Genomic DNA, 15,121 nt, shown 5'->3' on the forward strand with positions numbered 1-15,121 from the left:
GACTTCTCTCAAATTCTCTAGTTAGATGATATTCTGATTTGACCTCATACTATCCAACAGGAAACTCCTGTATTAATCTATCTAGTGAATGAAATTGAAAAGTGGCATTTATATCAACTTGACAAACAAGCTCATTAAGTTCGTCAACTCGCAAGACATGAGATTCATCGTTAATGAGATCACAAGTACATTACTCCATATATTCACCTAATCTGCACATTTAACTCGAAAAAACTCATATAATTTTTTGTATTCATAGATGTTCACTCTATACCATAATCAGATTATTCGTCGACTTATTATTTACTTATTTAATTAAAATAAATTCTTTTCAGAAAATATAATCTTTCAAAAAAAGAGCTAAACTGTGATAGTATAAAAAGTTCGACATATCGTCAATATATATATATACTTAAATCTTTTTCAGTGTCATGTTTATTTACGTGCATTGATGGTGCAATTTTTAAAAATGTGAACCAAATACCACCTTTCAATGTTTTTTAAAAATCCTTCAAAATTTTAAACCAAATATCATCTTAACATATAATCCTTATAGTTATCTCTACACAATTAATATACTAACATTAAATTTAAACTCTTCTCTAAAATTACTGCGTTCATATCTCTTTCTCCATCCCCCTCCTACCCTCTTATCACCCAACCTCCATTTCTCAGTATATATATGCAGAAACCATCAACATTCGATTTCACACAAAACTCATACACTTAACTCTTCCCTCTTTGCTTCTCATCTCTCTCCGTTTGTGTGTGTGTGTGAAGAAGGCTTGAAGAAGAAGAAGAATGGCAGAGGCGTGGCGCAAACTGAAAAAGGCGCTATCATCATTGAAACAGCAGCCTAAGCCTGTGCCCTCTGTCGATAACTCCCATTCCAAATCACCCTCAATTCCGCCGTCTTCCTCCTTCTCCAGGAGCTTCACCACCACTACACCATCATCAAAGGTCCGTATTTTTCATTTTCTCCTCTGCTTTTTTTTTTTTTTTGTTTTGTTTGTTTGTTGCTATATTCCATTTTCATCTTTTTCTTACTTCCCGGCAGCCCCTAATTTGCCGCTAAAATGCGTCATCACCGGGAGTGGCAAGCTGGCGCAATACCAGCAACATTCTGTGCTTTTTCTCTAACTGAAATTCATAGCGTAGTCTTTTACTAAAATACCCTTAAATTATTCTTGGCAAGTATTATAGTTTGGACATATGAAGGGCAATTTTGGGATTAAAATTTGTCACATTTGTTTTTTTGTGCATTGATTTCGGTAATAAATGAACTAATGAAATCCAGCTTTACGAGATACTGAAGACAGGATTATGCTGACGGAGACGGAATGTAATGACAAAATCGTCCTCCTCTTTGGTTTTAACGTCCATCAAAGTCCAAAGGTTAAAAAGGTCATTTGAAGTGAAAAAATTAAAAGTTGACCTTTTTTGGACTTTTCCATACAGACGTTTTAAATTGACCTTTTGTAATCAGTAAAAAATATCTTTTCTTACTCCGAAAACTTGAAAAATATAAAATAAATGTGGTTCGAATACAACGCATGCATAAGGTACAATCTTCCTTTCCGTGTATCATGTGAGCCACATTCCCTTATTACCAAAGATTGATATTAGCGGTGCAAATCCACTAATTTCATTTAGGGTGTTCAAATTTAAAATAGTAAAAAAATTCCGATAAAAGGTATTCAATATATGTTATATACCATTAAAATATAATATTTTACCTATATATATACAGTATAATTTTTGACGAAGGTTATGTACCTTCACCCCGGATATGAGTGTGAAGAATCTTTTCTAAATAACAGTAGCATCCTGACCAATTTGTTATTCTACCCGATAACTCTGTGCCGGGTAACTGTTGCTTTTCAATTTTGTGTGTCTTTTGTAAGGATGGAGTTGGACCATTTCTAAAATTGGATTGCGTTTGCCATAGTTTAAGACATAACAACAGCTTGACTTTACTACTTATTTCATTCCTGTACATGCGTTAGCTTTTTAACTCCGATCCCCGATCCCCCGTTTCAATTTAGATGAGTTAGTATGACTCGGCACGGAGTTTAAGAAAAAAAAACTTTTGAAACTTGTGGTCTTAAAAGTATAAGGGGTAAAAACTTTGTGGGGCAATGATATTTTTTTGGTTATAAAAGCTTCTCATTAAGGGCAAAATGGTAAAATGAAGAGTTTAAAGTTGAATTATTTCCAAATTTAGAAATGTGTCATTTATTTTGGAACAGAGGAAAGTACACTTAATTGTAGCTAAAATGAGTTGGTTTTATTAAGCTGCTTCCTATTTACCTAACGAAGGGTAGAGTTACCTAATATTTGTTCCAGCGGGAGGCAGAAAACATCTGGTGGATGTGCGGACATCATTGTTGTAAAATAGATTTTAAAAGAAGCTGGACATGGTAAACGAGCTCTTAGTTAAAGAATGAGATTAGGCCCTGATCTCAAGGATTTGAACTTCTACATTTTTTTAGAGTATGCATGTCCATGATCACCAACCTATAATCACTGGTCCCTTAGCTAATCGCGAACTGGTCAGGTCACTCGTAAACACGATACACCTGCAGTTTGATTGTTCTTTTCAAGAATAAAAACATATGTTCTAGACTAGAATTTGAAATAGTTTTCTTGCTAAAACATAAACATATGAAGCTTCTTATCATTAGTACTTGTTAGACATTTCACATGATGTCATCATCTATATTTTATTGGAACATTCTCTTCAACTTAAATTGTTAATATTGTTTTATTAAGTTTCTCGAAATGTAGTCAAATAATGACGCATGGTATATCCTGTTCCGACAGACAGTGTTGACAATCTCGTTCCAACTATATGACCTAAACTGCTGTGTATTGGGTAATTGTCTGTGAATAATTGAATATCATATCATATCTATTCCCCAAAACACCTGAGATTGTCTTATATCTTTGATATGAAGAAGTTACTGATTAACCTTGATTCGTGGTGGCAAAAGTTGCAGATAACGCACTAGACATCATGAAAATTTTTGTACCTTTGTCTGAAGCTGCTTGTTTAGTTCTTTTATCAGACACTACTTTTTAAATTTTCCTTTTATTTTTGGCCCTTGCTCCCATGTAAAACATTTCATAGATTCATATTTTTGTGCTTATGAGATCAACTTGCAGTATAGTAATAACCCAATACCATTTTTGAAGTAGACTAAACTGTTGCTGTCCATTACTTGGTTGAGTGGTTAACATATGCATCTTCAACTATGAACATGGAATGTGATTATGGACTATTTCTCCAAACATGAAATGCAAAACTGTAATGATATTAATATTCTGCTTTGTCAATTTAATTGTTGTTACAGAGAACATGTGCCATTTGCCTTGGGAGTATGAAAGCTGGGAATGGTCAGGCCATTTTCACTGCTGAATGCAGCCATGCTTTCCACTTCAGCTGCATTGGCAATAGTGTTAAGCATGGAAACCGCCTTTGCCCTATCTGCAGATGCAAATGGAAGGAAATCCCTCTCCAATTTCCCACCTTCAGTACTGATGTAAACGGTATCAATGCCGGAGGATCTCGCGTGTCTCCTTACCATGTAGCACTTGAAGATCCTGTTAACTTCTCTCGTCCTCTACCAACAATATCTCCACCTCGTCCCCAGCACATTCCATTCTCGGATGATGAGCCCCTTCTCAACATCACCGTGGATCATACCTCCTCTCCTTCCGCACTTCACTCGGGGAATATCCTCATGAAATCTTTTGCAGAATTTCCTGCAGTTGGTGCTGCTGAAGATGTGCCAAGATTTGCAGTTCTTGTTGGATTAAGGGCACCACCACTCTTAGATGGTGCTCAGGACCTAGAGCGTGCGCCAATTGACCTGGTTGTGGTGCTAGATGTTAGTGGGAGCATGAATGGATCAAAGTTGACTCTCTTGAAGCAAGCAGTGTGCTTTGTGATAGATAACTTGGGGCCTTCCGACCGGCTAGCTATTGTTACTTTCTCATCAAGAGCTCAAAGAAACTTTCCCTTGCGAAGGATGACTGAACAAGGGCGTCAAGATGCTGCACTAGCTATCAATGGTATTTCAGCAAATGGTGGGACAAATATTGTGGAAGGACTCAAGATTGGGGCTCGTGTTCTTGAAGAAAGGCGTGAAAAGAATCCAGTTGCGAGTATCATTCTCTTGTCTGATGGGAGAGACACCTATAACAGTGATAATGCGAATCGATGCAATAGCAATAGAAATCATAGATCCTCAAATCCAACATTGATCCCTGATTATTTGAGTCTATTGCCTTCTTCCATTCGTGCTTGCAACAGAGAAGTGCAAGAGGCAGAGAATTTGTCAACTTTCCCTGTTCATACGTTCGGGTTTGGTCAAGACCATGATTCTTCTGCTATGCATGCTATATCCGATGCATCAGGGGGCACATTTTCATTCATTGAATCGGTTGTTACTGTTCAAGATGCATTTGCAATGTGTATTGGTGGTCTCCTCAGTGTTGTAGTCCAGGAGCTTCAACTTAGCTGCACAGCAGCATCACCTGGAGTGAAGATTGTGTCCATTCCTTCAGGAAGATATGCAAGTGAAATCTCCGAACAAGGACAGCAAGCTGTAATTAACATCGGGGACTTGTATGCAGATGAGGAGAAAGAGTTTCTCGTATACTTGTCTATTCCCTCAGTTAAAACTGCTCAAGTTGAGGACATGGTGGAAACATCACTCTTGCATATTGTTTGTTCTTACAAAAATACTGTGTCCAACGAAATGGTCAGAGTGGAGGGTGAGACAGTTAAGATACGTCGACCTCAAGTGCTCTCTCCTACAGATGTAGTAGTACGCCTGGAGGTTGATAGGCAGATAAACCGCCTAGCAGTAGTGGAAACAATAGCAGAGGCACAAGAGATGGCAGAGAGGGGAAATCTTGACGGCGCACAGGCTCTTCTAAATAACAGAAGGTCTTGCCTTTTGTCTTCAGCATCTGCCCAAGCAGGTGATGTTCTGTGTAACAGGCTTGACGCTGAACTGACTGAAATCGCAGAGAGGATGGCAAGCGAGGAACTCTACGAGCAAATGGGACGAGCTTATATGCTCTCGGGTTTAAGCTCACATTTTTGGCAGAGATCCACAACTAGGGGTGATACAACTACACAGCTAATACTACTAGGTGAGAGCTCAAACAATACAGGTGCTGCCGTTGGCTATGAAACTCCAAGTATGTTAAGCATGGTCTCAAAGTCACAGAGCTTAACTATTAGTAATCCTCTTCGAACAAGTTCTGGATAAAGATTGCTAACTCCATTAGTTCTCAGGGTGATAAGTAAAATGGAAGAACATGTTTAGTGACAAAATATTGTGGAATTCAACTTTAATGCTGCCTTTTCCCTGTCCCTGACCTGTTGGTCATTAGCAAATTAGATTCTTATCATTTGACTTCTCAATAGATTGGAATGAAACATTTAGAGTTTACAACTTTATATATATTCCGCTATTTTCTGTTTAAGTGCTTTCTTTATTAAGTATCTTTTTTCTATTTAATTTCTGTCATGTTTTGTTTTATTTACAAGCATGACAGACACATTGGATGCTCATTTGGCTGACTGCAGAGGCAAGAATTGCAAGAATTTCATCAAGGGGATTCCAAAAAAAAGTACTCTTGTGCATAGAGAATTCAACAATTTTTGTATACACCAAAAAAAATTAAAAAATAAAAAATAAAAAAGAAGAAGATTTTTCATCTATATGTATAGTACAATTTTCTGGCAGAGGGATTCAGTAAATGTAACCCTTCGGTAAACGTGGCTGTGCTACCGAACTAGATAGGTAGGATTATAGTATAAGAATTGTTCTAATGTGGATAACAATGTAGATATTTGCCTGCTTTAACACCATTTTTGTCTTTACATACTCTTATACAGCTATTGTTAATATGCATAACAACTTTCGTATTTTATCTCGCATTATCTTATGTATTTCTGCATAAATTATTCCATGTTAATAATATAGAGTTTAACATCGAAAATTAAAAACTATATAAGGATATATTGAATTTATACGGAAAATCAAACATTGTATTATCCTAAGTAAAAAAGTACATTATTAATACAGAATTTTATGTTGCAAACTAAACATTGCAAAATTTGCTTATGCCAGGATTATTTTCCTAACGAGACGTAAAAAACAACATAGATAGTGTTTACCCTAAAATCGTATAACTATTGAATTATACGCGGTTTTAAGGATACGTGATATAACTTGGCACAAAGTAAGAAGATACGCAAATTGATATTGACTGTAAATAGAAAAAAAAGTAAACCAAAAGAAATGTATAGCTTTGACCCTCGAGCTAGGTCGCCCTCGAACCAAACGAATATTCCACTAGAAAATATGAACATAGTAACAGAATATTGAGAGCTTAAGAGAAAGGTAGTATATTGCTTTGTATTGCGTAAATGTGATGCTTTTACAAATGACCAGCTCCCCTTTATATATTAGGAGAGTCCTACCCTCAATACAATTCTAAATACAGTAAGAAATCTCATGATTAGCTAATTAACCGACCCCTTCTTGATACATGCCGACCCAATTGTGAATGTAGGAAATATTGGGTCCACCCATAAGGGGTGCTCAAAGGCCCAATAGGGTTATTAGTTAACCCTAATATTTCGTATATAAGTACACTTAGTGTGTACATTAAAAAATACGAAAGAGTAGTATTAGACTGTGGAATTGGGGTTGCTCAACACACCGTGACAACCACCGCCGACCAGTAATTCCAGTCACGGTTCATCCGTTTTCGCTTTCGCTTCATGAAGAACAAGTAAGTTCTCGTTTTACGATTTACGCGCTATCTAATGTGTTTAGATTATTGCGTGTTCCTCCATTTGTATCAGAGCCATAGGCTGGTTTTCTGACTACGCGTATATAATTTTTTCTGAATGATAACACAGTTTGCTATATACTGGTATCTAGAACAATGTGTTTATCCATATAGAATTTTCTATGTACTTGATTAAGGTTAATCATTTCATCCCATTAATCCTTTGTCTTCTACTGATTTTGAAATCAATTTTCAAAATAATTAAAAAAAGGGACAACAGAAAGTACATGAAACAGATGAGACGATGACTATTAGTTAAGTTGATTTGCACCAAATTACCTTAGAGCTTCATGTTCCAATAGACATGGAAGTGATGGTTGCGGCGTGTGAAGGAAGAAGAGAAACATGTTTCTCCCTTCAAAATCCTTCATTAAGCTTATATTATTTTTAGTGATTAAAAAAAAAAAGAAAAAAGAAAAATAATCTCTTCTAAGAAAAGGAGCTTTGTGCTCTCATGGCCTGGCTGGCGGCTGTAAAGACTAAGAAAGACGAAAGAAAGAAATTAGGTTTCTTTTGTATAGTCAAAAGTCTTCTTAATTTTATTTTATTTTTAAAAGAAGAAAAACGCGGGTTTAAAAAAAAATTCTCGGTATAGCTAGTTTTCGGACTGGTCAATCAAAAATAGCCAGCGTCTATCAAGTCAATGAAAAATAGCCACCGTTTTGCTGCAATAGAGACCGGTCCAGCATAATATACTGGAGTTCGGTGCACTTGTGTATGAACTACAACATATTATGCTGGACCGGTATACTTTGATGGCTCCAATATAATATACTAGAGCCTGGAGCACTGATGTTCCAAACTCCAGTATATTATACTGGACCATTATACTTGCTGGAACTCCAGTATATTATGCTGGAGTTCTAGAGTATTTATGCTGGAACTCCATCATATTATGCTGGAGTTCCAGCATACTATCCTGGAACTCCAGTATAATATGCTGGAGTTCAAGTATAGTACTTATGCTGGAACTCCAGCATAATATACTGGAGTATTTTTCGGGTTTTGAACAGTGTTTTCGCTCAGATTTATCTTTACATAAAAAGTGGCTAAATTTCGATTACTTTTGAAATTGGGCTATTTTTGAACGACCAGTTGTAAATCTGGCTATTTTTAAAAATCACCCCAGAAATTAAGGAAATTGGGCTAAAAGCCCACTCGAGAAAATGGTCGTTCTTTAAAGGCAATTTTTTTTTATTTTATAAAAGTGGGTTAAAGGCCCATTTTAAATGTTTTATAAATGGGATTTTTACCTTCCTATACCACATATGAAACCTTATTTCCCTCAATGTTTAAGGTTTGAGTTAATTACGTTTCAGCATACCAAATTATCATTTATATACCATAATTCAAATCAGGGATATAATTAAGGGTACATTTATATTAGGCATAATTATAGGACCGTATATTCCCACTTTCTCTTTCCTTTCATCTCAACTAAAATACAAATTTAAAATCTTAATTTATATTAGGCTAACCGGAATACACTCATTGAAGCTGAACCATCGAGTGGATTTTTATGAACAATATTCAATCTTTTTCTTTCGACTAGAGCTGCAACGATCATAGTAGAAATAGAGAAGATCATTCCAATACCGATCCTTTGGAGAATACTAATGCCTCTTTCGTTTCCTGTTGCCCGTCTTAGGACAGGTACGAGGATTTTCTCATAGATAGTGACAGATATTATCATGCCAACAGCTGCTAAGGCAAAAATTGAAGCAGGGGGAATCTCAAAATTGTGAATGATTTTCCGGTTCAGTTGCACGCCTTGTTTGATGAAAAATGTTGCTGCTTGTGCTACACAAATACCAAATGGTATAGTGGTTAGCCAAATGGGAGTAGTATCACTAGCTTCAATTCTTCTACATTGGTCATGGTTGTAAGTTTCCAAGGATTATGCTGCTGCTGCTGTGATTATACCCGCTGGCCACATTAATTTACAATTCATCTACAGAAAATAATGCACCTACAATTAGAATACAAATAATCTACAATTCATCTACAAAATATCTACAAACTGGGTATATTAAATTTTAATATCCCAATTCTCATTCGATTGTAGTTTAATTGGGATTTTCGACATAATTGTAGAAGATTTGTAAAAGTTTTAGTCTTACAAATCTACGATTTATCTACAATTCTACAATTTATCTACAATTTATCGAAAATGTCTGCTTCTTCTTCTTCTTCGAGTTTCAATCTGAAATTCAGTCAAAACCAAGTCTAATCTTCACCAAAACTCCTCAAAATTGAGATATAAACTCCAAATCATATTTTCGATTATTTTCAACAACACCCAATCCAAACAAATAATGATTTTTGAAAACCCAAATTTGAATTCAAAGCTTTCAAGCTTTTTAATGGCTATCAATGGTGGAAAATATATGGAAAAACAGATGAAGATGAAGTTGAAGAAACACGAAAATCTCCTTTCCGTTTCAAAATTACGCAGCTTCCAGATCTCCTTTACATTTCAAATTTTGAATTTAATTTGGAATAAATCAATCCCAGATTTTGTGGCTGATTTTTCGCGCGCAATAAATGGCAGATTCTGCCTATTAAATGATTGATATATAAATTGTAGTTAAAGTATGGATTGGGCGGGTAATATACAAACTATGTACATTTTTGGTAATAAAGTTTCAAATATGGTATAGTTAGGAAAAAATCCCTTTATAAATTACATGTCATGGGCTAAAGGCTCACTTTTATATGTCTTGTTTGATTTTATTGTAAGCTAATGGCCTAAATAAAATCTAAATTTAGTTATGTTATTTTTTTAGTGAATTTCAGATTATTAAAATTAGTCTTATGAACTTAATTTTTAGAATATAAATTTAGTATTTATATTCTTTATAAAAGCTATAATTATTTAATTATCCCAATTGCTTGAAATGTTAATTTGTTTAAGATTAAATTTATTTGTTAATTTGTTTAACACACTAAAAAATATTAATTTGTTTAACATTAAATTTATATGTTAGTCTATTTAATATTCTTGAAATGTTAATTGTTTAACACTACTTTGGTTAATTAGTTTAACACATGCTTTATGTTAATTTATTTAGCATGAAATCAATATTGAGGGTGTTATGATGGAAAACATTGAGAAGGTTTTAACTTAACCAACTGATTATTCACGCTTAGAGAGCCACCAAGCACTTGTACACAAAAGTGAAGCTCAACATGTCTGAACATCAACAACCCTCTGAGAAATCATACGGCGCCTCAGCACCTTCAACGAAGATTGATAGTTCGACCCGTTCGATTTCCTCACCGCCTGGCCGATCAGCCTCCGCTGCTAAGTTTGCCAAGACAGAAGTCTTGTCTCTGCCACCTACGATCATCACCGCTTTCGAACTGTTAAAATTATAATAAACTTGTTTCCATTAGTTCACATTTATATTAAATATGTTTAGATTAGTTCATATTAGTATGAGATGTATGAACAAGTGTAGACTAATGTGAACTTCATTATATGTATGAACTAGTGTAGACTAATGTGAACTTCATTATGAGATGTATGAACTAGTGTAGACTAATGTGAATTTAGTTAGTGTGTTTACATGAAGTTTAGGCTAGATACATGTAGGAGTTCTACTATAAATACCCATGTATGCTAGCCATTTGGAGCAAGTCAAGTTGAATGAAAAATATCATTTCTTCTCCATTCTTAAAGTGAGTTGTGAGTGTTTGAGTGTTTTGTTGTCTTGCTCTCCCAAATTATTTTTTTCCAACATTTGGTATCAGAGCCGGTGTGGTTGAAGACAACAAACTTGGAGAAAAGATGACGAATTCTAACGGAACACCATTCCAAGTTTCTATGCTTACAAAAGAGAACTATGGAAATTGGTGTATTCGAATGAAGGCCTTGCTTGGTGCCTATGATGTTTGGGAACCAGTAGAGTCCGGTGTTGAAGAAGCAGAAGATGTCGTTGCCTCAAAGAAGAAGGATCAAAAGGCACTCACTCTCATCCATCAAGGTTTGGATGACAAGATGTTCGAGAAGGTTGCAAATGCAACAACCTCCAAGGAAGCATGGGATATTCTTCAAACTTCTTTTAAAGGTTTGGACAAAGTGTAAAAAGTTCGCCTCCAAACCTTAAGAGGAGAGTTTGAATCATTGCATATGAAGGAAAATGAATATGTTGTGGATTATATTTCGAGAGTTTTGGCTATTGTCAATCAAATGAAAAGGTATGGTGAAGAGTTGAAAGACGATAGGGTCATGGCAAAAATACTACGATCCTTAATTTCAAAATTTGATTTTATTGTTGTTGCCATTGAAGAGTCCAAAGACTTGGACACCATGACCATAGACGAGCTTTCGAGTTCCTTGCAAGCACATGAAGAGAAGTTGAAGAAACCGAAAGAAGAATCGGTTGAACAAGCGTTGCAAGCAAAATTTTCTTTCAAAGAGAAAGATGAAAGGCGTGGCTCGCAACAAAGAGGCCGTGGAAATGGAAGAGGTCGTGGTAGAGGCGGAAGAGGAGGTAGTCAACCACCTTCAAGTAGAGAAAATAAAGGCCAAGACTTTAATTCAAGAAGAGGTCGTGGAAGAGGGAAAGGATGGAGGCAAAATCAAGGAAGGTATGACAAATCAAATATTGAATGTTATACTTGTCATAAATTTGGTCATTTTTCTTGGGAATGTAAAGATAACTTTGAAGAGAAAAATAATTTCTTGGAGAGCAAAAATGAAGATGAAGATGCCACCTTGCTTCTCGCATGCAAAGGAGAAGAAAGTGCCGAGAAGCACCGATGGTACCTTGATTCCGGTGCAAGTAGCCATATTTGTGGAAAGAAGGATTTATTTGTGGAACTTGAAGAGTTGAATCGTGGCACAATCACTTTTGGAGATTCTTCACGTGTTAAAATCAAAGGAAAAGGTACAATTTTAATTCGCTTGAAGGATGGAAGTCATCAATTAATTTCTAATGTTTTATATGTGCCGGAGATGAAAAGTAACATTTTGAGTTTGGGACAACTTTTGGAGGAAAATTATGACATTCATTTGAAAGATAAAAAGTTGTTTATGAGAGATGAAAAAGGGAGATTATTAGCTAAAGTTCCTATGGCTAATAATAAAATGTTCATTTTAAATCTTCAAAATGATGCTCCAAGATGCTTACTTTCATGTGCCAAGACTCCTCTTGGCTTTGGCATATGAGGTTTGGTCACTTGAATTTTGATAGCTTAAGGTTGATGGATAAAGAAAACATGGTGAATGGATTGCCAAGTATTAATCATCCCAACCAATTTTGCGAAGGATGTATCTTTGGAAAGCAAGCTAGAAAAAGCTTTCCTAAAGAGTCTTTGACAAGAGCAAGATGCCCTTTGGAGTTAATTCACATGGATGTTTGCGGACCTATCAAGCCATCTTCACTTGGTAAAAGTAATTATTTTTTACTTTTCATTGACGATTATTCTACAAAAACTTGGGTTTATTTTTTAAAGGCAAAATCAGAGGTGTTTGAAACCTTTAAAAAATTCAAGAGGATGGTGGAGAAACAAAGTGGCTATCAAATTAAGTCACTTCGGTCGGACAATGGTGGAGAATTCACTTCAAATGAATTCAAAGTTTTTTGTGAGAAAAATGGAGTTTGCCATTTTTTAACCGTGCCAAGATCACCACAACAAAATGACGTTGTGGAAAGAAAGAACCGGACCATTCTTAACATGGTGAGGAGTATGTTGAAGAGCAAAAATATGCCAAAGGAATTTTGGGCTGAAGCTGTTGCTTGTGCGGTATACTTACTAAATCGTTGCCACACAAAACGTGTTCATGGAAAAACACCTCAAGAGGCATGGAGTGGTTTCAAGCCAAAAGTTTCTCACTTGCGAGTTTTCGGAAGCATTGCATATGCACATATACATGATGAAAAGAGGACCAAGCTCGATGACAAAAGTGAGAGGTATGTTTTTATTGGTTATGATCAAAATTCTAAAGGTTATAAATTGTATAATCCCAAAAATGGCAAGGTCACTTTGAGTAGAGATGTTGAGTTTGATGAAGATAGTGCTTGGGATTGGAAGACTAAAGAGCAAGATTACTCTTTTAGTCCATTATTTGATGATGATGAAGAAGATGTGGAGCAACCTATCTCACCACTATCAACACCTCCGCCACAAAATCAAGAAGTGGAGGAATCAAGTTCAAGTTCAAGTGAAGCACCTCACAAGAGTAGAAGTCTCCGTGACTTGTATGAAAACACGGAAGTGGTAAGAAATGATTTATATGATTTTACTCATTTTTGTTTATTGGTGGATAGTGAGCCTATAAGCTTTGAGGATGCATTCCAAAATTCCAAATGGAGAGATGCCATGGATGAAGAAATCAAGGCAATAAAAAAGAATGAAACATGGGAGTTGGTCACACTTCCAAAAGGAAAAAGCACCATTGGAGTCAAATGGGTGTACAAGCTAAAGAAGAATTCCAAGGGTGAAGTAGAAAAGTACAAAGCAAGATTAGTAGCTAAAGGATACAAGCAAAAAGCCGGTATTGACTATGAAGAGGTATTTGCACCGGTTGCTCGTTTGGAAACAATTCGCTTTGTCATTGCCTTGGCCGCCCAAAATCAATGGAAAATCCATCAAATGGATGTGAAGTCAGCTTTTTTGAATGGCGTATTGGAGGAAGAAGTCTACATTGATCAACCTTTGGGCTATAAGGTTGAAGGACAAGAAAATAAAGTCTTGAAATTGAAAAAGGCTTTATATGGGTTGAAGCAAGCTCCGCGGGCTTGGAATAGTAGAATTGATAAATATTTTCAAGCAAATGGTTTTTCAAAATGTCCACATGAACATGCACTTTATGTAAAAATTGCTAAAAATGGAGACATTTTACTTGTTTGCTTGTATGTAGATGACTTGATTTTTACAGGAAATAATCCTAAGATGTTTGAAGAATTCAAGGAAGCAATGGCTAGAGAATTTGAGATGACGGACATTGGATTAATGTCCTACTATCTTGGCATTCAAGTGCAACAAAGGAAGGATGGGATTTTTATTTCTCAAGGAGAATATGCAAAGGAAATTCTCAAGAAGTTCGAGATGGATAATTGCAATCCCGTGAGCACCCCCGTTGAATGTGGAGTTAAAATATCCAAGCATGGAGATGGAGAAAATGTAAATCCCACATTTTTCAAGAGTCTTGTTGGAAGCTTAAGGTACTTGACATGCACAAGGCCGGATATTCTTTATGGTGTTGGACTTGTGAGCCGCTTTATGGAAGCTCCTACTACCTCCCATTTAAAGGTAGCAAAAAGAATACTTCGGTACATCAAAGATACACTTGATTATGGAATTCTTTATTCATCTTCTAAGGATTCTAAGTTTGTGGGATATTGTGATAGTGATTGGGCTGGTGATATTGATGATCGTAAAAGTACTACTGGGTTTGTTTTCTTTCTTGGAAATTCTGCATTTACATGGAATTCTAAAAAACAACCAATTGTTACTTTGTCAACTTGTGAGGCGGAGTATGTTGCAGCTTGCTTATGTGTTTGTCATGCAATTTGGTTAAGAAGTTTGTTGGAGGAACTTCACCAACCACAAAAGGATGCCACAAAGATTTTTGTTGACAACAAGTCGGCTATCGAGTTAGCCAAAAATCCTGTATTTCATGAAAGGAGCAAGCATATAGATACAAGGTATCACTTTATTAGAGATTGTATATCTAATAAAGTTGTGGAGCTTGAGCATGTGAAGTCGCAAGATCAAATTGCGGATATTTTCACCAAGCCATTAAGATTGAAGTTTTTCAAAAGCTAAGGATGGCACTTGGAGTGATGAAACAAGTTTAAGGGGGGATGTTAAAATTATAATAAACTTGTTTCCATTAGTTCACATTTATATTAAATATGTTTAGATTAGTTCATATTAGTATGAGATGTATGAACAAGTGTAGACTAATGTGAACTTCATTATATGTATGAACTAGTGTAGACTAATGTGAACTTCATTATGAGATGTATGAACTAGTGTAGACTAATGTGAATTTAGTTAGTGTGTTTACATGAAGTTTAGGCTAGATACATGTAGGAGTTCTACTATAAATACCCATGTATGCTAGCCATTTGAAGCAAGTCAAGTTAAATGAAAAATATCATTTCTTCTCCATTCTTAAAGTGAGTTGTGAGTATTTGAGTGTTTTGTTGTCTTGCTCTCCCAAATTATTTTTTTCCAACATTGGCTGGAGCTACTGAATACGATATCGCCATGCGATTGGAAGGAAAGATTG

The 15,121-nt window shown here is 35.7% G+C and overlaps 1 protein-coding gene across 1 annotated transcript; it reads left to right on the top strand.

The window, feature by feature from the left end:
• On the top strand, positions 692 to 5,479 carry LOC109212744. Its single transcript, XM_019376419.1, has 2 exons — positions 692 to 960; positions 3,354 to 5,479. Exons 1-2 carry the CDS (start codon positions 802 to 804, stop codon positions 5,280 to 5,282), a joined length of 2,088 nt encoding a protein of 695 aa, XP_019231964.1. The 5' UTR covers positions 692 to 801; the 3' UTR covers positions 5,283 to 5,479.

Source organism: Nicotiana attenuata, chromosome 2, assembly GCF_001879085.1.
Source record: "Nicotiana attenuata strain UT chromosome 2, NIATTr2, whole genome shotgun sequence".
Classification (NCBI taxonomy): Eukaryota; Viridiplantae; Streptophyta; class Magnoliopsida; order Solanales; family Solanaceae; genus Nicotiana; species Nicotiana attenuata.